General features: G+C 38.7%; 1 protein-coding gene across 2 annotated transcripts in view; it reads left to right on the top strand.

Annotated features, from left to right (window-relative positions):
- The window catches only part of LOC149317123 (RNA polymerase II subunit A C-terminal domain phosphatase-like), a 79,208-nt gene extending 57,039 nt beyond the window's left edge, over window positions 1-22,169 (top strand). The window contains exon 12 of one of the 2 annotated variants that reach the window (XR_016280577.1): window positions 20,592-20,678. Coding sequence is in view for 1 of the 2 variants with exons in the window: in XM_089516898.1 (XP_089373024.1) it covers window positions 20,592-20,733 (142 nt within the window). In the remaining variant the exon portion in view is untranslated. Of the gene's footprint in view, window positions 1-20,591 lie in introns of both variants that reach the window. The other variant, XM_089516898.1, reaches the window with a different exon arrangement.
- The last annotated feature ends 1,842 nt before the right edge of the window (window positions 22,170-24,011 follow it).

The following is a 24,011-nucleotide window of genomic DNA, read 5'->3' as shown; positions in this document are numbered from 1 at the left end:
TGTCCCTGTTGCTCCTGCTGGACCTCTTGGCTGGCTTTCGATACCATCAACCAATGTATCCTATTGAGCTGCCATTCTGGGATGGGACTTGGGGGCAGAGTTATGCAGTGTTCAGCACCAAATGTGATAAAAATATACTTTCCGATACATTATAATTCTGCTATTAATTGCCAGATCTTACTTTTTAAAATCTTTTTATTGAATAATAGCAGCTTTTATGTCAGTACTAGAATATCCTGAATGACCCATCCAAGGACTTGAAAGTATCAGCCCTTAAACAATTATGTTCTGCTAATTTTTAAAGCATGTGAGCTTTCATTTAGAAGTCCACGTAATCAGTTGCCAAAATGGACTGAATAGTCATAAGCATATGAAGACAGTGGACCTTCTGGGCTAGGAGATGGCACAGAAATACTTTAAATACATAATAAATCTTAACAAGAATGGCCTGAGTAGAATATTTGTTTTTGTTTTGTTTGAGGTTCACAATCTAGATTGAAGATCAAAATCTTCACATATTCAGCTTGGCTGATATTGCATCCATCCCACCGTCTGGCAAAATAGACTATTGTTTATGATTCTGCATGATTGTACTCTGTTGGTCTTTAAGATGATAGAAAGACCAAATGCTTTCTCCTTTTAAAGATCTTATTTAAAAGCTTATAGTTAAAGCAAAATGTTGGAACTATAGCCACCATACCCACATTGGAAGTTATCCGCAAGAGAAACACAATGAAATGAGTTACAGGAAATCTTTATAAATCTAGGTTCTGCTGCAGGGTGAGATCTGATGTCTGCCTCCAGCAGGGGTCTGCTCTCTGTCCAAAGAAACCCAGCTATGTGTCAGCCATTTCACTGCAGTGCCTCTTGGGAATAGGTATGGTAGCCGGGAGAGGGAGGGAGGAAACTTGCTCCAAGCACATCCCCAAAATTAATTTTACAACCCCCCCCCCCCAATTTTCGGGTAGGAAGAGGTAAACAGCAGATATGGGGAGCAATGAGTCTTAGAAGTTGAGGAGAATTTGATGCTGGCAGATGCTTGAAACAAGGCAGTAGGGTAGACAGTCCTGCTTCTGTTGCACACACTTTATATGTTGTTGAGTGCAGGTGCCTAGCTGGCTTGGGCAGCTGCTCTGGGCTGCTTGTGCCGCAGTGTGAAGAAAGAAGCTAAGCAAGCCTGATTGGAGCCAGCTGATCACAGCTCAGGGAATGCTGTGAAATGGGGAAGAAAAGATACCAAACTGAGGCTTGTCTGCGACAGAAAGTGGATAGTGAAAAGCTGTGCTAGAGATGAGACAGTCAGTCAGGGGAAAAACTGAAAAGGGTTTGCAGGAGCTGTGAATGATTAAATAGTTCATGGGTTAATGTTTGATCTCATTATGTATTAATAAACTTCCAGTTGTTTATTCTTTTTTACAACTGTGTCTGCCAATTCCTGTTAAATCTTGATAGAGAGTCTGGTCATGCCTATCACAGCAAACCCAGTGAGCAATACATACACTTGACCGTATAGTGATCACCTTCAGCTCCAAGTACGAGATCCAGGAAAGGACTTTAAGGGGAAAGGGTGAGTGAAAAGAGCCCAAAGATTTAGAACTGTATAGGGCCAGCCTGGAGAGAGGGATCGAGAGAGAGAGAGAGGTAAAACTGTCTCTGAAAAGTGAGTAAATGAGACATTAAGGGTACAGGACCACTTTTGTAGAAAGCTGCTGGGAGGAGAATAGCAAGCTCACTGCTTGTTTGCATCCCATGCTGCTTATCTGCCAATCCTGGCTGAGCATTGGCGCTTACATTTCCAGTTCCTGAGGCAGCTTACTTCCTACTGCTGTGCCTGCTCTTAGAGGAAATATAATATTATGATTGCATCTTTCTTTTTTGAGGGTTTTCTAATTGTTTAATGTTATGCAGTATGATTACTTGTATGATAAAAGCCATGTCTTCTCACTTCTATTTGACTTACTTTTTAAAATGGCCACCTAAAAATTCCTTTCAGATTTTTACAACATGAAATACTTGCATTCTGGAATGTGTACATTTTTACAATGTGCATGGTTCGTAATATTTCTTATGTAAATCCTAATTGTTAAATCTAAATTGGTCAGAGTTTGAAAACAAAGCTGTAAGCTTTGGTTGGAAATTGTATGTGCAGTTCATGGTAGATATCATACGTCAGAATATGCAAATTCTGTATGTATGTGCATTTGGAATTAAAGAGAGTTCGTGGGGAGGAAAACCACTTACGGCACTTCTTAGCACAACTTATGTTAAGCAGGTCCTTCTCACTAATCCCTCTGTTGCCAAGAACTGTTGTACAATCTGGGTACAAAACAAAATAAATTCTGTTGAGGTGGAACAATAGTGTTTCTTCATGAAAACCACATACAGGTTGTGGGCGGGCATCTTGGCTGGGCGTCCTCTAATCCCCGCCATGTAGGAAACAAACTTTACCAAACTCTGGAAGTATATGTAGTCAAACTTTATTAAGTTCCAACACAACACAGTTTTCCCCAACGTCCCCAAGAGCAACAAAGGAAAGGCTTGTTGCTGACTTCACCGTTCGTCTTCTTCCGCCCGTGCCCGGGGTGTGTGGCACTTTTCCTGTGGCTCTCGTTACGACTTATCCCACCCAGTGGGAACCGGGGCTTGCTCCCAGCGTTCCCCTTTTGGGTCATGCCACTCCTTCTCTAACGTCCCACCTTCTTTCCTCCTCCACTCTCCCTCCTGGAGGTACCTGAAGTCACCCTCCTCCTTGGGGTCCCTCAACTTCACCTCGAGGTGTGGGCCCACTCGCACCAGTCCGTGTTGACATTGTAAAGATACAGGCCGGCCCTCTCTCCTGGGGCTTCACACCATCTTTCCTCTCCCTCTCCTGACCACCTCTCCACACCCAAGTCTTCCGCGTCTCTCCTTCCACCCCACACTCAACTCTCCCTTCACTTTTATATCCGCCCCTTGGGCACTTGACTCTGCCTCCATCTCCACCCCCAGAGACTCCTCCCTCAATTCGCCCCAACCAACCCTCCCCTCATCTACCCCCACCTCACTACACAGGTATATGTTCTCTTCCCAATACAATGTCATAGAGATGGTCCCAGAATAGACAAAAGAAAAGATTTTTTAAAAAAATTACAATAAGCTGCTGCCGAGTAGCACCTTGAAAAAAACACGTTTTCAAAAAGGTCAATGCAGTGAATTTTAAAAAAACACACATGAGATTCTATTATGCATTGTTCTTATCCCAAGAGACTGCATATCTTCTAAAGGACACTTCTGAAAAGATAGATGTCTTCTGCCAGAGCAATTTATTAACTTCACCAAATTTGTTGTCTGTCCATTTTTCTTTCTGCTACTTGACAGTTTTCACAGAGTATCTGATAGAAAACAAGCTCATGAATAATACTTTTATGATTTACCGAGCATCACACTACAATAACTCCATTTGACAAAATGTTTTATAGCACCATCTTCAGCATGAAAATGCTTTTAGGTCATTGTCCTACATACCATACTGCACCAGATTCCCTTTTTTGCACTTACGCTAAGCAGTTTATTTATATATTTATATACTTCTCCTCCTGATCTTTCAAGTCCCAGTCCAACACTGTAATCACTGCACCACATAATCACACATACATTAAAATGTCTGAACTAGCTGAATATGCCCATCATCATCTGCAGAGATAGAAATGCTGTTTCAGTTTTACAGGAGGAAGCTGCATTTGATTAGTTAATTTTTGCATTTACTAGTTTCATATGCTAACATAGTCCATATCAGTGTAGTACTCATTCAACTGGACTTTATTCAGATATTTTCTGTCTTCTTTCTGCCATTACATTGGATTTTAAGATGATGTCTGTTGACCTGTAATATGGTTAGCAGGCTTATATTTAACATTATTGTAGATTGTATAAAATTAAAATAGCTCCCTTCATATAACTTTTTTTTGGAAAATATGCTTTTATTCTTCTACCATGTCATTGGGCTTTAATTATTGTTTTTATTTAGTTTGAGAATTTGATGCAACTAGATAAGATTTTGATCATGGCTTGTTTGCTTGCATTTGAAGTGAAAAGCTAGGCTACTAGCTTTGCTAGACCAGATTTTGCACGAGGAAATTAAAGATTCTGTATATACAAGTTCATACATTAAGGGCAATAGACATATTATAGAATCTCTCTATGTGTGTTGTGGACCCTGTATGAAATCTTAATGAATAATCTAAATTCAGATAATATCATAGTTCACTTGGTAATGGAAAAGTTGCTTCCTAACTTGATTCAGTTGTGGTGGCTGTATATTTTTTGTTTGTTGGTTTTAAATAGCTTCACCTTATTAAAAATTCTAGCTAAGTTCTGCATCAGCAACATATGTAATGTGGTGGTACAACCCATCTGTTACACTACAGGTAGTACAGAGTTCCTGTAAAGAGTGGACAGTTTAAGGTAGCTATATTTCACCATTGCATTCCCCCCATCCACCAGTGGGCTACGCTTGTGCTTCCCAGTGCTTTTTTAAATACCATTTAATATTGCATTGCTTTTCAAGAAGCTTCTGACCAGCCCTCGATGGACGATAGCCCAGGAGAAAGGCCAGGGTATAAATAGAGTAAATAAATAAAAATAACAAGGGGTTATCCTTGTAACCATGGTTTTGGAAACACCTGAACTAACCAGTGGCAGCTCAGCATACCCCTGAGGTCATATGAATTCACAGTGGGAGATGTATGCATGGCCCAGAAGTTTCCAGACTGCCTCCAGTTGGCCTTTGGCAACCTTACGGTTGAAACATGCCTGACTTCAGTGTGTTTTGGCTCCCGGTTTTGATCTGGTTGATCTGGAGCGCAAGAAGTCAAGAGTGTTCTTTGAAAGAACCTTGCAATCAGCACTTACAGTTCTGCCCAGGGGCTGTGGAATTGGGGAGCAACTGGTTGGCCACCATGACCACACTCAGCAGCATCTGTGCCATGTGGCTCTTTGCCATGTACGCTCTCCATTGCCTGTGCACAAAGAAGATTCTCTGCAGCCCCAACACAGAAGAGGAATGTCACACAGAGAGGCAGGGAAGCTGGGGGTCTTGTGGAGAAACCAAGGAGAGCAGAGTGGCCGTGTGTGCCTCGTCCTCCCAGGTGCCCACCTGCGCTCTGCCCCGATGTGGCTCTCGCCCTCCTGTCTACACTCAGGCCCAGTGGACCTGTGCATGGCAACTGGCCTGCATAGAGCAAGAGCTGGAGGTGTTCTTGCATGAGGTCCGAACCCGGTGGTGTGCCTTGGGGGAGCTCATCCTAGAAAAGTCATACCCACAAAGCGAGAGCCGGGAAGGGAACTAACTCCACATTACGGTCTATGAGGTCGCTGACCAAGAGGTGGCAGCTGGCCAGGTGTTACGGAGAAGCCACAGCAAGTCAGATAAAACAGACAAGCAGATTATTGAATTGTACTGTAATACAAATAAATAAATCATACAGAACTTTAAAAAAATTGCATTGCTTCTAGGCAGTAGTGGAATTAACTATCATGTTTGTTGGCAATATTCTTCACTTTTGGACCATTTGTGCATGTAAAATAGCGTGGAAAAATCTGGGTTAAAAAACAAACAATTGGGGACTGACAAGGGCTGCAAAATGGGCTGAGCACTTCATTTTCCCCATGGACTGCATTTTCTCTGTGCCTGGATTAAATTACATCATGTGCCATCGTAGTTTTTGCTTTGGCCTTCAAATGTATTCACCTTAAGCATGCAAGGTGGAGTGTTACAGAACAACCACTATCATACTTCTTCAAATTACCATAAATTACTGTAATTTACACTTCTCAAATTAGCAAAATACATTCTGTGATTCTGATTTTAAGGTGTTTGTTAAGTTTGCTTCTTTAGTGTTACAAGAGTTTAACACTTTAGCTTTCCAATCACCAGTGAAAATTAAGTGAGACTTGAACTTGACCTCTGATCAGCAGTTTTATAACAATAGATTCCATTAACATTCATCCTAACAGACAGGACATTTAACATCCCAGAGTCACATTCCCCGTTGCAGAATTAACACAGAACCAGTACAGCGAAATGGGCATTTTCTAACACTGTCACCTGAAGAGTTGTAAACAATATTTCAAAATATCAGCAATCTACCATGTACAGATCTTTCCTCCCCTTTTTTTTTACTGACAAGCAGTAGACAGAAAATGGTCCCACTAAGTCGCTGCATTTTACCATTGGGTTAAAAGGTTTTGCCTCACACAGTGTAAAGTATTGAGGCATAAGATGCCCCATACTATTTTGTGGGTGAAACACAATTTGAAGAAGCCAGTGAGTTCTTGAGCGGGGAACAACTCCTCCCCTCCCTCCCACCCCCACCCCCCAGCTAAAATGTTAACATACAGGTAGAAAAACAGCCAGTGCATGCTCACTCAATCCTGTCTAGGAATAAGCAAAGGAAAAATCATGATGTCACAAGAGGCAGGGATAGAAGGACATGAATCAGAGACCCACAAACACTTTACTGCAGAACAAGCAGAGGTATCATTTGGGAATTCCTGGATCCAGTGAAGATTGTAAATGAAAAAATGGTGCTGGGAAACCTTTGATCTACTCCTTACAGAGAGTATTCAATACATTGTAATTTCTGAAACAAAAAAGATACTGTGTGTATTTAAGGCATGGAATGGGGAAATCCCTGCCAAAATTACATCACTGAGTTGAAGGGATGTGTTGGCCTACTGCTCCTGGCAGTGATGTATCATTGGGTAATATGAACTTTTGGAAGAACTGTGACATCCAGCACAGGGAACTGCTATTACATAGTACTACAGAACTTCAAGAGATTTTTTTGTACTCACAAACATACTTGAGGTTCTGCAGTTGGGAAGCAAGCAAATGGACTGCCTTTCAGGACATTTGGATCATGTTCATTAAATAGCTTTAATAATAATAATAATAATAATAATAATAATAATAATAAATAATTTGTTTTATTTATATACCACTATTCCAAAGATCATAGCGGTGAACAGCAAGTAAGCTAATTAGCAAGTAAGCTAATTTGCCCCCAACAGTCTGGGTACTCATTTTAGCGACCTCGGAAGGATGCAAGCCTGAGTCGAGCTTGGGCCCTTTTGCTGGTCTTGAACTCGCAACCTTGTGGTTTTGAGTAAATGGCTGCAGTACAGGCATTTAACCACTGCGCCACCAGGGCTCCATTTAATGTGGTAAACACCACTGGCATATCTAATTAGTGATAAACAATTGCTTGAGTTCAGATGTAAGTGCTCATTCTGACAGGACAAGCCATGTAAACCAAGAAAATAGGGTATGAAATTAATGATGGTTGTGTAATGCTAATGGAAATTATTTCCATCAGCAGAGAGTAGCAGGGTAAAAAATTACAATACGATTGTTAGATCTTCAAACAAATCAATGCTTCTTTCTTTTCTTTCAGGATTTATGGCTGTTTCCTAATTCTGAGGTTGACAGCATAGAGTTGTGTTTTGTTGCTGTTTAAGTGGAAATAACAGTGGTAATACTTTTGAGACACAGACATTTTTCCAGCTATTTACAACTAATGCAAACACGTGTTTTCTGGTTCTGGATGCTTGGGTCTTATGGAATACTTTTCATTTTACACCCATAAGTAATCCTGAGGTCATTGGCGATTTTTATTCCCTGGAGCTCCTTGATGGGGTGTGAAAATACCTCATAACCAGTGCAAGGAGTTTTTTAATCCACCTGGATATGGTTTTAGTGTGTGTCAGGCCCAGATCACAGGTCTGGTTTCTCCAGCCAGGATCTCCTACATCAGTTGTTGAACTGATCCATCCAATATGAATGAAATTCTTATACCACAGCTTCCTGACTCAAACAACAGGGATCTGTAGCTTAAGAAATCTGCAAGGCATTCCAAATTGGAATTAAAAAGAATTAAGAGCTATGGATCTACAGCTGTATTCCAAGGTCTGCCAGGTCCTGTCAACCAGGGCAGAGGTGAAAGAGAAATTGTATTTGAGTGGTGTTTTTTTTTTTCAATTTTGGTATTTATTCTTTATTTAGTGTTTATTCTTTAAATTTTACTCCTCTGGATTGAAAGCATTGGAGGTTTGGGCTGGAGGTGGGGAGGTCAACTGAAATAGCTCCAGGTAACAAGAGGGCCTAGAGTTGGGGGTTAGGTTTGTTTTCCCCTCCGTACCTTCATTTATTGGAAAGTTCATATCTCTAAGGAGAATATAGTTGGTGGTTTGGGGACACGAATTAACAATATACATGTAATATAACCTCTTGTTAATAAGCAACAACACATGCAGGGGTAGCTGTGTTGGCCATTTAACAAATACAAACAAAAATCCATCAGTGATACCTTTATTGGCCAACTGAAATGCACAATATACTTGTTGCAAGCTTTCAAAGCTCCATGAGCTTCTTCATCACGCAAGATGTTACAAATCAAACAGGAGTGGGAAAATACAATTGAAGATGTTAGCCTGCATGTTGTTTCAGTCCTTAGTAAAGAAGGTATGCTGGGAAGGCTAACTTTCGCAGCCAGGCTCCTCCTCCTTCTGGCCATGGGGCAATAGGGATATTTTCAAAGTCCAGGAAATGTAAAGTCCATTTGCATCTCAACAGGGACCCCTCTTTTGCAATCCAATATGTCTCGATTGCAGTGAGGTCGCAGGCCTCTTAGTAGGCAAAGAACAATAGATTCCTGAAAAAGTCTCCATGTTTTTGCATCAGGAACATTTTGATGGTGTACAGCACAGTGTACAAAGAAAGTAAAGTGAATGCATTTTAAAGACAGCCTTAGTGTTAGTATGTATGTTTCCTCTGTAGCTTTGATACAGTCTTGGTTTGATATAAATATTTCAGCATTAGTTTATCAGATACCTTCACCATATTTTTCCCTGGAGAAATATGAAAGTCATGCTGACCTTTTTCCAACCTTCCTTCTTTGTTTTTTGCTAAACAACTCATCTGTTATGATTGCTAACTTACTTTGCCTAACTTTTTACAAGCTCCACAAATTCTTTTTTTTCCCCTCACAGTAGCAGATAAATGTTTCAGTTCCTTCAAAGAAATTGATAAGATCTTCTCTCTCTGCAGCCCAAAAGTTTATAAATCCCAGGGCAGTTTTGTAACACTAGCTCTTTTAGCTGTAGAAATGCATCAAAAGGAAGAATCTTTTTTTATGTTTTAGTGTTCACAAAGGAATGTTGTAATTTTTATATGAAGTAAAACATAAAAGGCTAAACAGGTTAGTCAGACTTTTATTAGCAAAGTGCTTTTCACCGGGAAATATTTGTACAGTGGGTATCCTCTAGGGTTTGGTTCCAGGACCACCTGTGAATGTCAAAATCTGTGGATGTTCAAGTCCCATTAAATACAATAAAATAATAAAATGATGTTCCTTATTGTAATGACTGGGCCCTCCAGTCATTTGGGGACTTCCCCTGAACCATAAAGGGTTAATCTGGGGGGAGGTACATGCTAATGAGAGCTGACATCACATGCTAATGAGCTGTGACATCATAGCTGGGGTAAGGTCTAACTGACCAATCAGAGAGTAGGACCGGGAGATTCAAGAACATTCCTTGAGTAGCCTTTAAAAACCCTTTGTGGTCTTTTGTCTCTCCCTCCCTCTTCTTGGGGGAAACCAGATGTTTTCTTGGTTCTCTGGGCAGCTGGGGACCCTGCTGTGAGGAATGCAGGTGGAGTTGGCAAGAAGCCAGCTCCCTGCATCCAGAAACTCAACACGAACTGCAAATCCCATCACTGTGTGAGTAGCTAGGAACTGTGTTAGCTAGTGCGTCTAGGTTTTGTTATGTTTATCCAATAGCTTGCCTGAAATGAATACTTTGTAACTATGCTCTCTGTACCTGCAAGGCAAGGAGGCTTTGCATGAATGATATCTTCCTATCCTATTCTATTTCTTTAAAATAAATATCTTTCTTTAAAAGTATCTGCTGTCTCTCTCTGCTCCTGTACACGCGTCTTAGCTCGGCTACTGGTTGCTAAGTTAACAAGGAAACGGAAACTAGATCTCTCCCTAGCAAGTCCCAGTGTGTGCTTAGGGAAAGGTAGTTCATTGAGATTCACTGGGTGGTGGCAGCGAAGAAGAACAGGATCTCAAGGGGTCTCATTCAGCTCAGCAGGGAGTGGGAATGGAGACCTAGGAGATCCTAGAGGGGAAAGTGTGAAGGGGACGCCCTGGGAGTAAGAGCCATGCACAGGGCTGGTTGCTCCAGGGATCACCCCCAGATCACTACACTTATACAAAATGGCAAAATCAAGGTTTGCTTTTGGGAATTTATACTGTATATATATTTTTTAATATTTTAAAGCTGTAGATGGTTGAATTCGTGGATATGGAGGGCCAACTGTATAATATACTTTTGACAGAGCTGTCAAGACCTGTGAAGTAGGAGAACTTAAATGATCTAGAACTATATTTTAATCTAGCTATTTGGACTCTTTATCTCTAGACCTACTCTAACTTCTGCATCCACCAAAGAAACCTTCGACATATACATTATCAGTTAGGCAAACTTCTATATGTAATATGAACGTAACATATTTCTGTGCATGATTAATCAACTGTTGGTCTTCTTTGATTCTCATAGAAGTACCACAGATAAATGATTCTGAAAATTATAGTTATTCATTCTCATGGCCTAAATCCAGTTTCAGTTCCAGCTAGAGTAGACCATTGAATCAGCTGGAATTTGGCAAGTCAACCCTTACGTTCTGTTGTTGCACTCTGTCTGCTCTAGTTGGCAAAATAATTGGATTTAAGCCCGTCTTTAGTGAATACAAATAGCTGACTGTGGCTGCCCTGAATTTTGTTAATCTGCAGATCTGGTAACTATGTGACAGCATATTTTTCTAGGTTTCTTGCTGATAGCAGAAGAGGATTAGTCAAAATTAAGATTACAATGTCCATACACCTATACTTTCATCACTTTAGAAGATAAACACTTCAGATATGAGTGAGATGCTTCTCTCATTCAAGTTCTCCTGCTCCTGCATACAAATTTCTGTTATTTCCTCTCAGTAAAAACTTAATGCAGGCCTTCATTCCTGCTATCTCTTTACACCAGTTTCTTCATAATAACGTTTCTGAACTTGGTTTTGTTCCTAATACTGATGCTATGTCCTTAAGTACTTGTTTCTTGCTACCTAAAAGCATTGCTGTCTCGATCTTTAAGTGTATCTCCTCTCTCAATGCTCTGTGCAAGACACCTGCTTTCCAGTCTGGTGTCTTTTTCTTGTTGCTGTTGTTGTCATCATGCATTTTCTGTTCTGCTCATGACACCCAGAGCACTCTCTGCAACACTGTTCTTCTACACTATTTCTTTCTTCTCTTCCAAGCCTCCTCTCAAACTTTCCGAGCTGTCATTTATTCATATTTCTTCCTTCTTGTCAACTCCCACTTGATTTTCTTTATCTCTATTTGTATTAATAAGCCAAATTCTGTTACATTGTGCCCATTACCACAACCAGGCCACTCTTTCCACTGTTTTCGATCTAATGTACATTGTTATGCTAATGGACAGGAATTACCTCTGTGCCTGTGATAACAAAGGCAGGGAGTGCGCTTTCTGTTTTGAGTGAGATGAGAACAATTAACACGAGTTCTTCAAGAGTTTGCTTTGGTAAATGTGCTTTTGTTCCTTCAAAAACCATTTTCCTTCATTTACTGCTGCACTTAGAATATATTCTTCAGTATTTGAAACAGTTGCTGTAGAAGATGAAGGGGCCATGCCTTCTTTGTATTGCTAATTGCTTATTTCTGATTTCAGTAATTATAACATTGTCTTAATGTCCTGAGTTTCCAGTGCTTTCAGGTGTATTTTCAATTGTGTAATAAATGCTCCAGGGTGTTTATACAGGATTTATAAAGATTTATTATAGCTTAATCTTCAGTATCATCATCCTCAACATAACATTGAAAAGAATGTAATCTTAGTAAGTGTGAAGGTCATTCATTTGTTGTTCTATTTTTTTCTTGAAAGACATTTGCCAAAATATAGTAGAGTGCTTCCCCAAGTAGAAGAGGCAATCTGTTTCCTTCTTACAAACCCCCATGCATCTTAAAAGCATGCTCCATTTGGTCAAGGAAGGTCCAATCCGCACTGCAGAAATAATCTAGTTTGAGACTGTTTTAACTGCCCTGGCTAAATGCTACGGAATTCTAGTTTTGTGAGACATTTAGCCTTCTTTGTCAGAGAGCTCTGGTGCCATAATAAACTAAAATTCACAGGATCCTCTAGCACTGAGCAGGGGCAGTTAAAGCAGTGTCAAACTGGATTATTTACGCAGTGTGGACTGGACTGAAGTCTCCAGAACATCTTTTATTTTTGTTTTGTTTTTTATACCAGGGGAAGCTGCACAAGAGGAAAGGAAAAATATCCCAGCACTAGTGTACACATAAAATTGGAGGTAGCATGTGGAATAAAATCCATAATTGTTTCCTTATTATCCAGAACAATATTGTCAATGGTTTGAGCTTAGTGAACAGCAGTAGTATCACCATCATAGTAGAAGCTGTTTTTGTAGTTTCCATAAAACTGTAGGTGACCGTTGGTCTGGGGCAGTATTTTAGATATGGATAAGGAAGAGGGCATTGAGATATTTGATTTTGAAGATGATGAAGATTGGAAAAAGAAAAACCCAATCTAAGTTATGATGTGTTTTTGGTCTTTATACTATTGACAAACCTGTCATCCTATGTGAAGTGTTTTTTGTTTCCTTGTTTCTACTAATGTTTACATGTGATACGTATGAATGCTTCCATTGTTTTATTTGAAGGCAGAAAACAAATTGTGTTGTGAAAATAGAGGAGTCAATATACTTCTGTGTGTTACATGTGCAGTAAATGTGAAGGGTCATCTTGGAATCTAAGCAGAGTTAGCTCTGGATAGTACTTGGATGGGAGGCCACCAACAAATACCAGGTCCTTTCCTTTCCGCGGAAAAAACTGGCAAAACTACCTCTGAGCATTCCTTGCCTAAGAAAACCCTATGAAATTAATGGGGATGCTTTAAGATGACATGCTACTTCCATGCATGCGCATGCATACATCTGTATAACCCTCTTGACATTCTTATACATGAAGAGAGCTAGGATAATGAAAATTAGCTTGACAGTTTTATTCTTAAATTAATTCTTAATTTAGGTGCTGCCACAATTTAATTTGCAGACTTGTTGTTTTTTTTCAATTAAAGTTGTTGACAATATTCTAGTTTGCCTCCCTGAGGTTCATGAAAATAGTTTTCTGGCTGATAGAGGCAGATATGTGTATAAAATTCCAGTATGCATTTTAAGACTCGAAACAGTTGCACTCCAGGGAATATGTAAGGATTGTAGGAAGAACAAATAGTTGAAATCTTTACAATAGAATTGCTACTTTTTCCATTCTCTAGAATAAATTAGATAAAATGATTGCTATTTCAATTATGAGTAGGATTGAGCAGGTTTGTCAATCTTTCTTACACCGATGCCTACCTGAACCTTGATTTTGAAATTGTTAGAATTTTCCCTGGCATAACAACAGGCTGTTTGCTTGCAACTGTTGTATGAAGTATTATGCAAGCATAATGTAGCATTGATAATCAGGTGTCAGAGGTATTTTACATGGAGGTACTCATAATTACAATATAATAGATACTAGCTTGTCTGTTCTTTAAAATCCAGCTATTTTTAGACTGTTTAGAAATATTCCTACGCTACATAGAAAATCCATCTAAGCTAGTTACATAGTATCCAAGAATGTGGGGCTACTTCATAATGCCCATTTTTTTCATAGTCATCCTAATGGGTATTTCATTATCAACTCCTTTTCAACATGAAAAATTCAAACTAATAACAGTTTGTTCACGGCCACCTAATGAATTCAAAGGAAGCTGGAGTGCATTTCTATTCATTTTCTTTCTGGGAACACTTCAGTAAAGATTAAAAACTCTTGGAGTTACTTAGAGACAGTCACAAAAATGTATGTGGAAATACCTGTTATACTTATTGCTATTATATGAAAGCACAATGAAGGTTGTCAGAAGTATGTGCAAGGAAGATTTTTCCCTTCTGTTGGGAGCTTGCACTTAATTCTGATATGTTGTCTAATTGGCACAACTGCTCTTCAGGTTAATTGTATTTCAGGAAACTTCAGAAAGATACATTGTGGCAGTAGACATGTGTTAAAGTAATCTTGGGTTTTGACAAAAAGTGTGTTTTTGGAGGAGGTAACACGAAATTTCAAATACCTTCAAAATTCAACATTTCTAGAGTTCTTTTTTGCTCTTTGAAATACTAATCCAAAAATAATTGTATTAAATATATTTTAAGATTGCCTAATGTACTGTACAGTCAACCCTCCATATCCATGGATTTTTTATCCACTGATTTAAACATCCATGGTTTGAAAATATTTTGAATATATATACATTACAAAAGGCAAACCCTGATTTTGCCATTTTATATAAAAAGATACCATTTTACTATACCATTGTATTTAATGGGACATGAGTATCGACAGATTTTTATATCCACAAGTGGTCCTGGAACCAAACCCCAGCAGATTCCAAGGGCACAATGCACTATCCAACTTAAATGTTATTAATAAAAATTAAAAACTACATTTATAATAATTTAACCAAAAAAAAGTACAGTATGCTTAAATGTGCAAGTAAATAAAATTGTTCTTGAATACTTTGTAAAAGGTACAATTCTACATCAGGCTAATTGCAAGTCTTGTACAGTCACCCAAGGTCTTTTTAACAGTGTCCCTCCCAAAAAATCTCCTCCAGTATGCTCCCCAATTCCTGACAGTTGACCATGCTGTTCTACAGTAGAGTACCGTACAGTATGGACAAAACAACAGAAGGTTAATATTACAAGAAGGATTTGTCACATTAATGCAATTATCAGTTTTCTTCAAGTGTGAGAATGATAGGTGTTAGGAATATAAATTCTCACTTGTCTTGTTCTTTTACATGGAAATGAGAAATTGCATAGTTTTCCTCCTCATAGCTTGTTGATACAGTCTGTTAGAGAAATTTTGCAAATACTCTTCCTTAGCAGAGAGCATTGTGTAATTCCCTCAAGCCACCTGAAAGTATAATAGCGTGATATTATCTGTTATTTGTCTTGAAGAATGAGTCATAGAAAAGCAAACTATTTTAATAAACTATTGAAATTTTAGTAAACAGACTGGTGGATTCCTGACATCCTTCTCCTACTTTCTCCCTGCACCAATAGACTGTTTTGATATTTTTATGATTCTATGATCCTCAGTACTAAGAATATGTAATTTTATAATAACATATACTATTAAATTCTTTCATGCTTGTACAAAAAGCAACCTGACTTTAGAAGTAGCACTAGTAGCCTAAAGAAAACTGGTTCACCAAATCCCAGCTGCATCCAGTTGAGTGCTCTTTAGTTTACCAAATGAACTCTAAAAGTACTGTTCAGATGTTTGTAATAACTGAAGTCCATTAATCCAAATCACTGTAATATTTAATGTCTTTTTGGCACAATATGAATACTTAAAATGTCTGTGCAAAGTGCTGCTAAACAAGTTGTTTTCACTGTAGCATGTTCTGAATTGTACTGCAGGGATTGACTGAAATATATCCATATGCAAATAAGGATTTTTATAACAGTTTATGAAATAAAAATATGCATCTAGTGAGTAATACATGAAAAGACACACAAGAAAAAAAGGAAAGTAAGAATGGTTAATGTGAAAGGATCTGAAAAATCTTAGAGGTAAATCTCTTTCTAACTAAAAATGTTGGCATAAGTATGAGGATAGTTCCATGTATTTGACTGCAAGAAACATATAAAATGTTGTTTACGTAAAGGAGAGCGCATTCAGTTAGGTCAGATCAGTAGCCCCAATCATCCTTACCTGTAATACTCAGTTTTACACACACAGCCTTCTTGTCTCACATAGGGACAGAACAGACCACCGCAAAGGGGTGGCTTGAAACCACCCCTGAGAAAGCCGGATTGGGCCATGGCAACCATATACTGCAGCCCCAAACTGCCTTTATGCCGGCTCAAAAAGAAGCAGCAAAAAGCTGGCTTTCAGCTTTACTGCACTCTGGCAGCATGCAGTGTCTTAACACCTCACTGCTAGAGCACCCAGAAGCCAGCTACCATGCATCACGGGCACACATGTTGTGCCTACACCACACCCCCAAGCAGGCTTTTCATGCCGATCTGTACTGGCCCATACTCATACAAATGCACACTTATCCTGAGATCCCGTTGTATTTCTTCAGGACCCTGCAGACCAGCTAATTGGTGTTTGGAGCACACTCCCATTTTTCTCAACCCCAAAAGAGAAGAATACCTATTTCTAAAAGGGACTATTTCAAGCCTGAAGTGTCCCTTAAATGATAAATAGTGCCATTCACCACTACCTAATTTCCCAGCTTCTGGTGATGGTATTTACCTTTATTTTCATCTGAAATACTTTTGGTTTATGAAACTGAGGTGAGGGAGAGTGAAAAGGCTGCCTAGACACCTAAAAGTTGTCCATGCATAGTACAGAGGGACAAGATTGGTGGTGGGGGGGTTGTGTTCCCTTAGTAATCATAGTAGTTTAATTTAACTATTACTTTACAGATGTGTTTGGAAGTATATGAAAATAAAGGATTGGAATAAGAATCAAACATGTAATGGGCATTTACATGCACTTAACTAATATTTAACTTTAAAAACCTACTACATTCAGTTGAATTGTGAAACGCAGTTTTTGTTACACAGTCTTTACATACCTGAAAGATCATTGTAAACTTTATCAAAGCTTTTTAGTTCTACATGTGAAAAATGTATGCAGTGTATGTGTTTAACCATCTAATATAAACAGTGTTGTACTTTAATTTATTTTTTGTTTTTTATAACCAAGGTTTTTAACCAGTTAAAACCACAAGCTAAAAATGTGTAATTGTGAGAAGTTACATTTTAGATTAGCTGTATCCTCACATTACTAAAAATGCTTGTCTAAAGATACAAATTAGATTACCACGTTCTTGATGTTTGTACTCTGTTTCACAGTTTAAGAATAATTAATCATAACAGAAGTTAAGAATAATTTTAAGTAATCAGACCAGTAGTCCATTGACTTCAATTTCATTGTTCCTTATGAATCTATTACTATATATAGCCAACTAACTATAAGTCAGTCTCATGTATAAGTCGAGGACAGGTTTCAGGGCCAAAATTATGGATTTTTATATGACTTTTGGAAGCGATGAGGCTAAAACTTAAGAACATGTAACAGGCTGTAAAGGATATCCACCTGCCCTTGGTTATCTGCAGCTGGCCCACTTGTCTCCTCACAGAAGAGGAAGAAACATGGGGGTGGCTGCAAACAATTGTGGATAGGCGGCATGCACCCTTCTCCCTCAGCCTGGTTGTCCCTTTGGGAGGCAGACGGGCTGGGGAGAGATTTCAGGGGCGAGGCTTCCTCTTCCTCCCCCTCCTCAACCTGGTTGCCCCTTTGAGAGGCAGACAGGTTGGGGAAAATGCTTGAAGGAGACAGCCAGGTTCAGGAGAAACTCGAGGGGCAAATGCCTTCTCTTTCTCCTTCCACCCTTCCTCCTGCTCCTCAGCCTGACTGTCCCCCTCAGGAGACAGCTGGGCTGGGGAGGATGCTTGAGGGGCAAGCCATTACCATATTAACCGATGTATAAGTCGACTCAGGGGTTTGGGGGGGTCAATTTTGGGGGTATAAATAATTGTAATGAGATAGAATTGTTTGTGTTCAGCAAGGGGAGAGGGGTTTCATGAAGTGTTATTTCACTTGAAAAATGTTGTATTTTATTCTTTTTCTCAGAATAAGAACTAACAGGATACATAACATTTAAGCTTTCATATGTCCAAAGACAGAAAGGCTAACAAACATTGATTACTAGTGAAATAGAAAAACTCCTTTTAATGATGACAGCATTTTCAGATTGGCTGATCTAAAAAGGCATTGAAGACTAAGAAGAAAACATTGCTGTCATTAGGGCTCTTACGGATAGCAGAAATTTAATGTATAAAACTGCTATTCAAAAAGAGGAAATAAAAAATGATGTGCCACATAGGCCTGAAAATAGTTCATTGAGAATCATGTCCGTTCCAGCTGGATACCTCTGTTTGAGGTGAAGCAGCAGTCATTCATGGGCTTTGCACTGACGTACAATAGGTAACACTCCCATTTGCCATCACCAGAACCAGCTATAGGTAGCCCATGTATGACCCTCAGGACTTCTATGCAGCTAGCCTTCCCATGGAGTTCCAGGTTGCTTCAAATTCTGCTCCATGCCACTATGATTTTGTGGTGGAAAACAGTGTATGAAGTGAATCATCCCAGTGCACTATAACTTGCAGAGTTCCCCCTCCCCCTCCGAAACCCAGAAGTACAAAGACGCATGGAGAGTGTGTGTGCATATGTAGGAGTATATGTTTTGACAAGGAGGAAGAGAGGATTCACTGTACACATATGTACATAAATGTTACGGCCTTCAGAAACAGAAAAATTGGCCTCCCTTGGCCAAGACTATGGCTGATAGCAGTAACTGAGAAAGGTGGACTCATACTCAGACTGTGAGGCTATTTGGAAAGATTGCAAGATGAGTACCAGAGCTGGTGTGCTAACTGCTCCCTCCCTGTGACATTGACATTGTTGCTAACAAAGAAGAAGCTGTTTTGATGGAGAGAAGGATAAATGTGCATTGCAGGTTGTTTGCATGAAATCTTTTTTAAAATTCTTTAGCTATGGCTTCTTTAATTCTTAAGATTCATGCTACAGTGCTGTGTGACTATGATTTATCCTTTTTCTTCTCATAATGTTTTTGGAAGAGCTTTAGTTCACAAATTTATAAATATTTTAACTGCCATTTCACAAAAGGAAGTGATGTTGACATGGGAGAACTGGTGGTGATACCTTTTGTGAGCGTAATATTAAAGGATTGCTGTTACAGCTTTAATTGCATTCCTCACACTGGTGTTTTAGATGTGTGATTGCATTGTTTCCTTCATAGTGATAAGGGACTGGTTTAAAAGCATACACAACACAGATGTGCATGGTTATAAGTAGAGCCATTTTCAAATGACATCAGGAGGTAGTATTTCCCCCCAGAATTCCCAAAAACAAAAAAAATCGCTGAAACCTTATCAACCTTGAAAGATGTACATATACCATTAAACCTCCTTTTACACTGTCACCATTTTTGGCATAGAGGAAAGATATATCCTGAAAGAAAAAGGAGGGAAAGCTTTCCAGTCTCACTTCCCCACTTATTCCATCTGATTGTATAGAGCTTAGTGTTTATATAGCAATTGTATGCAGCTTAGTACAGGAAGCCTTTTGACAGCTCATTATCTGACAACTTGCTCTTTCAACATTTGCAGATTAGGGATAGGTTCCATTAACCCAGTGAAGGGCCTGGTCTTTCATCCATTCTGCTTGCCTATGGAGGCTTGCTTGGGATTGTCTGTGTATGTGTGTGCTTCTAACAAAGTGAGATAGGGTGGGAAGGCACCAAGTGAACTGATAAATTTTGCAAGCTGTACATGCAAGCAGTCCCCCGTAATTCTCTAATGTTCCATACATGGGTTTTGCTCTTTCTGACAGTGATGTAGTCCCTAAACTGTGGGATAAATATGGGCTTCCAGTATGCATAAAAGCCCTGAAGGGCAAATATGCTGCCTGTGCTACCATTGATTGGAAAAGCACTTGCACAGTGGGGAGAGAGTTACTATAAGGTTGCCATATAGTAAATGAATTTTTAAAAACAGGCTTTGGACATACCTAATCTTCAAAATATTTTGAAACTTTCAGTTTCAAGATTAAATGGATTCCCCATGGATACAAATAGAACTAACAAGCAGCTCCACTGCACAGTTGTATAGAGTAGCATTCAGTGTTCCATTTTTAGCTAAGATTCTAAATAATGTGTGCAGCACATTGCTAAATGCACATGTTGTGTATATTGTTCCTTTGGGCTAATTTGACCACCTGTTTTTCACCACTGTTAGTAACATCTATGCACCTTTAGTGTTTTCTTTCCTACAAAATCTACCTGTTAATTCTGACTCAACAATGATTCTTCTGTTTAATCCTTTGGCTTTTGGTGAAATTCTAGTTTCTGGTAAAGATTCGGCTTGTGTTTTACTACTCTCCACATTCTCCTCAGCCTGGCTTAGTGTTCTCCTGTAACTAATTTGGCTTGTTCAAATACCGTGTGCTTCCTGCTCCCTTTCTATAATGATATATTTGTCCTCTTTTAAGAGATATGAAGACTGCAGAGCTAAATTGGCCGAGAGGGGAGCCACTTGCAATGTTTTCTGTGCATCAGAGAGGTCCAAAGCCATTTGCCCCTCAAGTGTGAAAGAACAGGAGTCGCATTTGAACCACAACACCTCTGGAACTTGCATAGTTGCCCCCCACAAAAAAATGTTAATGGGAGGGAAGCATCCTCTTCCCCAAAGCCACTCTTATCTCCAACAAGTCATCTTTGCTTATTCTTTCTTTCTTTGTAATTTTTTTAATGACATTGACCCATGATAAGAACACTGTTTTAATCAAGACCACTATCTTTGTCTCTGTTCGCAGGGGTCACAAGCGAAAACTTGATGAAGATGATGTTGCCAGTGAATCCAGTAAAGGATCCAGCAATGAAGATGAGGAGGGCAGCAGCTCAGAAGCAGATGAAATGGCAGCAGCATTGGAAGCTGAACTGAATGATTTCATGTAACCTACATATGGGAGGGAATTTGTATTTATCTGTTTTCTTTTTTCAACCATTCAGAATTCCAGTGGGAGAATTTCCCATCCTCTCCCAAATATTATGTATATTTTGCAAAGCAACATAGGAGGTCATAACATATTATTTTACAAAATCTGAAATAGAAGTTTTTAAGGTGTTTTACTAAAGGAATATATTCTTTTTTAAAGGAGAAGTATTAAAGGGGGACTTGGTGCGATATGCCAAAGACAAGTTATGAGCTCTGCAGAACCTTCTTATGCAAGAGAATAGTGCAAAGATTTGCAACTAAACATTTTTAAATTTTTGCCATGATGGCTTTGTGTACCAAGCTTCATTTAAAAAAAAAAGATGATGTAAGGAATATATTGCATGGACTGGGATATGTTTTCTTCTAAAATAGAAAGGTTTTTTTTAAAATGAAAGAACAATTTATATTTTGTATAGGAACTGAGAGTGCTATATGCAAGCTTTGTGAACTCTGCACTTGATCTACCTGCCACTTGCTTCTAAGAGGATATATGATTGGCTTCCATGTTTTTTAAGTTACTTTGTGGATTAGTTGTATCATTTAGGAGACTATTTAGATTTTTTTCCCCATTTAGTTCTCTGCAATTGCAGTTCTTTCACAGGTTACTCTGTGCATTGTTGTACTGCCATAAAACATTCATTTTCTGTTGTGTTTTGAAGGAATGTGTGTAAGCTAATTCTAGATAGAATTTTATTTCTTTGAAAGAACAGATGTAAAGTTTTTGTACATTCTATTTCATATTTGATCTTCAAAACAATTCTTTTCATTTAATAAAATACATTTTGTAAGCTCTGTTCTTAGTTCATGAGTTGCAGTGCTCATAATTCTATTTTGGTTGCTTTCATAAGATAAGATGTACCTTTTTCAAAATTGTAACTTCAGCGAAATTAGAAACATATTTTGGAATGGGACCAAAGTGTTTTTGATGGAAATTCTCTTCAGGGCTTATAACTATCCCTTCTTTTAGGATTGTTAATTGAATTGACCAGTAAAAACTTATCAGTTTGATCACAACATTCTTTTTTAATATGTTTGAACAGGTTATGCTTTATCGTTTTCATCCCTGTGATTCAAGTAGCATTTTGGTGGTTAAATGGTTTTGTTTTGTTATTATCCTAAAACATCAGCTGATGGATTAGTTGTAAGCATTGTCTTTGAAAACTATGCTTGGGGGCCAAATTATAATTTGCCTTTATACAGGGGATCTTGTCCTAGTCCAGTGGAATGTAGACTTTGACCTTTGAACTACAGCTTCCATAATCTCACCATCAGCCAGCCTGGCTGGGGCTGCTGAGAAAGGAACCCAGCACCATCAGGGGTGGGGACATAATGTTCTCCAGGCGGAGCTAGCCCTTTAACCTTGAACTCCAGCAGCAATAAACCATCAAAAGTTGTATATTTGCATTTGCTTGCCTTCATTCCTTGTTTTCCCCTTGCCTTCCATACCTCTGTCTAAAATTAGATTGTAAGCACTTCAGGGCAGGGACCAATATGCTGCTTATGTTACCTTGTAAAGCACTGTGTATGTTGATAATGCTATTTAAATAATAACAATGTTGCTTTATCAAGCATGTATAGAAATGTTAGTTCTTTTTTTTTTGTATTTTTGAACAAATGTATAGGTGGTGTGAATATATAATTAATCTGTGCTGACAGCATTTGTAAAACAAGCATAGCTTCTGTCAGTGAAATACTTGGGTTTATCTTCATTTTAGACTTGATTTTAGATTGCTGCACAACAGAGTTGCCATTTACTTTATTATGCCATAGTAATTCACTTCACATAGTACTACACAGAAAGTGCAGAAATCTCAGTTACACATCAGTAAATAGACTGATGACTTAAAATAAAAGAAACTAAAGGAAGAGGCAAGGTAAATATAGACTGTTCAAGGAAATTATTTGAACTTGATATTAGTTATCAAGGAAATGTTTTCTTTACCCCTACCATATGTATTTGCTCTGCATTTTACATTTTATACAGATCTGTAACCATCCCGATAAAATACTTTTGTGGCCCCATTATTCCCAACTGACTATAGATTGTCTACTAATTTGCCTTTTAAAATATTTTTGTGTCAGTGAATTTGATCTGACAGTTTACTCTCCATCTCCCACTCTCTTTATAAATAGACATCATGGTGTTCCTTCTACACGAAGATCAAGAAAAGCATCAGCCCAGGTCATGAACCAAGTGTAGGCAGACATGCTGTATCATCTGCCAAGATTGCATATAGATCCCTTACATGACCTTTGTTGCCAATTTATTGCTGAACTGAGAAGTAGCTTTAATCGTACTTGGAAGAGCTATGAATAAACTGCGTTTATAGATAAATATATCATTCAATGAATCTCTCATCCACACCCCCAATAGCTCATCTTTTTCTGGGAAGGCTCAAACTGTTAAAAGGATTTTTCTATACACTGGTTCTATGGCATAGGAAAATTACATCATAGTATAAGGTCTGTGGGGACTAAATACCCCAACAGCAACAGATCCTATTTGATCTTGGAAGATAAGGAGGGTCAGCCCTGGTTAATACTTGGATGGGGGACCACCAATGAATATCAGGTGCTGTAAGCTATACGTCAAAGGAAGGAAATGGCAAAACCACTCCGTGTATTCCTTGCCTAAGAAAATCATATGAAATGCATGGGTCGCCATGAGTTGACAGGTAACTTGAAGTCACATATATACATGCATAAAGTCTGTAATAGTGCTGAAAGAGAAATTTAGTACAGTCACCGCAGGATAAACAGCCATGTCTTGGAGAGAAGAGGTATGCCTGGGTTACCTAACAGTGTTGCAGAAATGTAACAGTTTTCTTTCTTGTAGCAATGATGACTTCCAACACTTTCTGGGAGGAGAAGCAAGTATGAAACACAAGCTTTACATGTGGCTGGACATGGCGGAAGGTTTCTATACCTTCCAACGCATTGTGGTTTTGATCACAGCCACCAAATGCCACAAGCTAAAGTGATTTTCCCATAAAATCAAACAAGACTACAGATCTAGCTCTATTCTTAGAAATGTTGCAAATAAGATCACTTTGTGCCCATATAGGACATTATTTAGAGAAGTGCAAAAGTTTTCTAAATAGCTACTGTTTGGTATCTTCATACAAAGTCCATTTTCTCTTTTTGTTTTTTTTTTTGTTTGTTTGTTTTTTCCTGTTCATTACACAAGATTTATGTCCAGGCTGTGCAGCCTTCTTTTAGTAGTTGATCTAATCCAATA

Source organism: Sceloporus occidentalis, unplaced genomic scaffold (assembly GCF_023333645.1).
Source record: "Sceloporus occidentalis isolate IW3139 unplaced genomic scaffold, rSceOcc1.0.p SCAF_3, whole genome shotgun sequence".
Taxonomy (NCBI): domain Eukaryota; kingdom Metazoa; phylum Chordata; class Lepidosauria; order Squamata; family Phrynosomatidae; genus Sceloporus; species Sceloporus occidentalis.
Note: the sequence above shows the minus strand (reverse complement) of the source record. Positions and strands in the feature narration are given on the sequence as shown.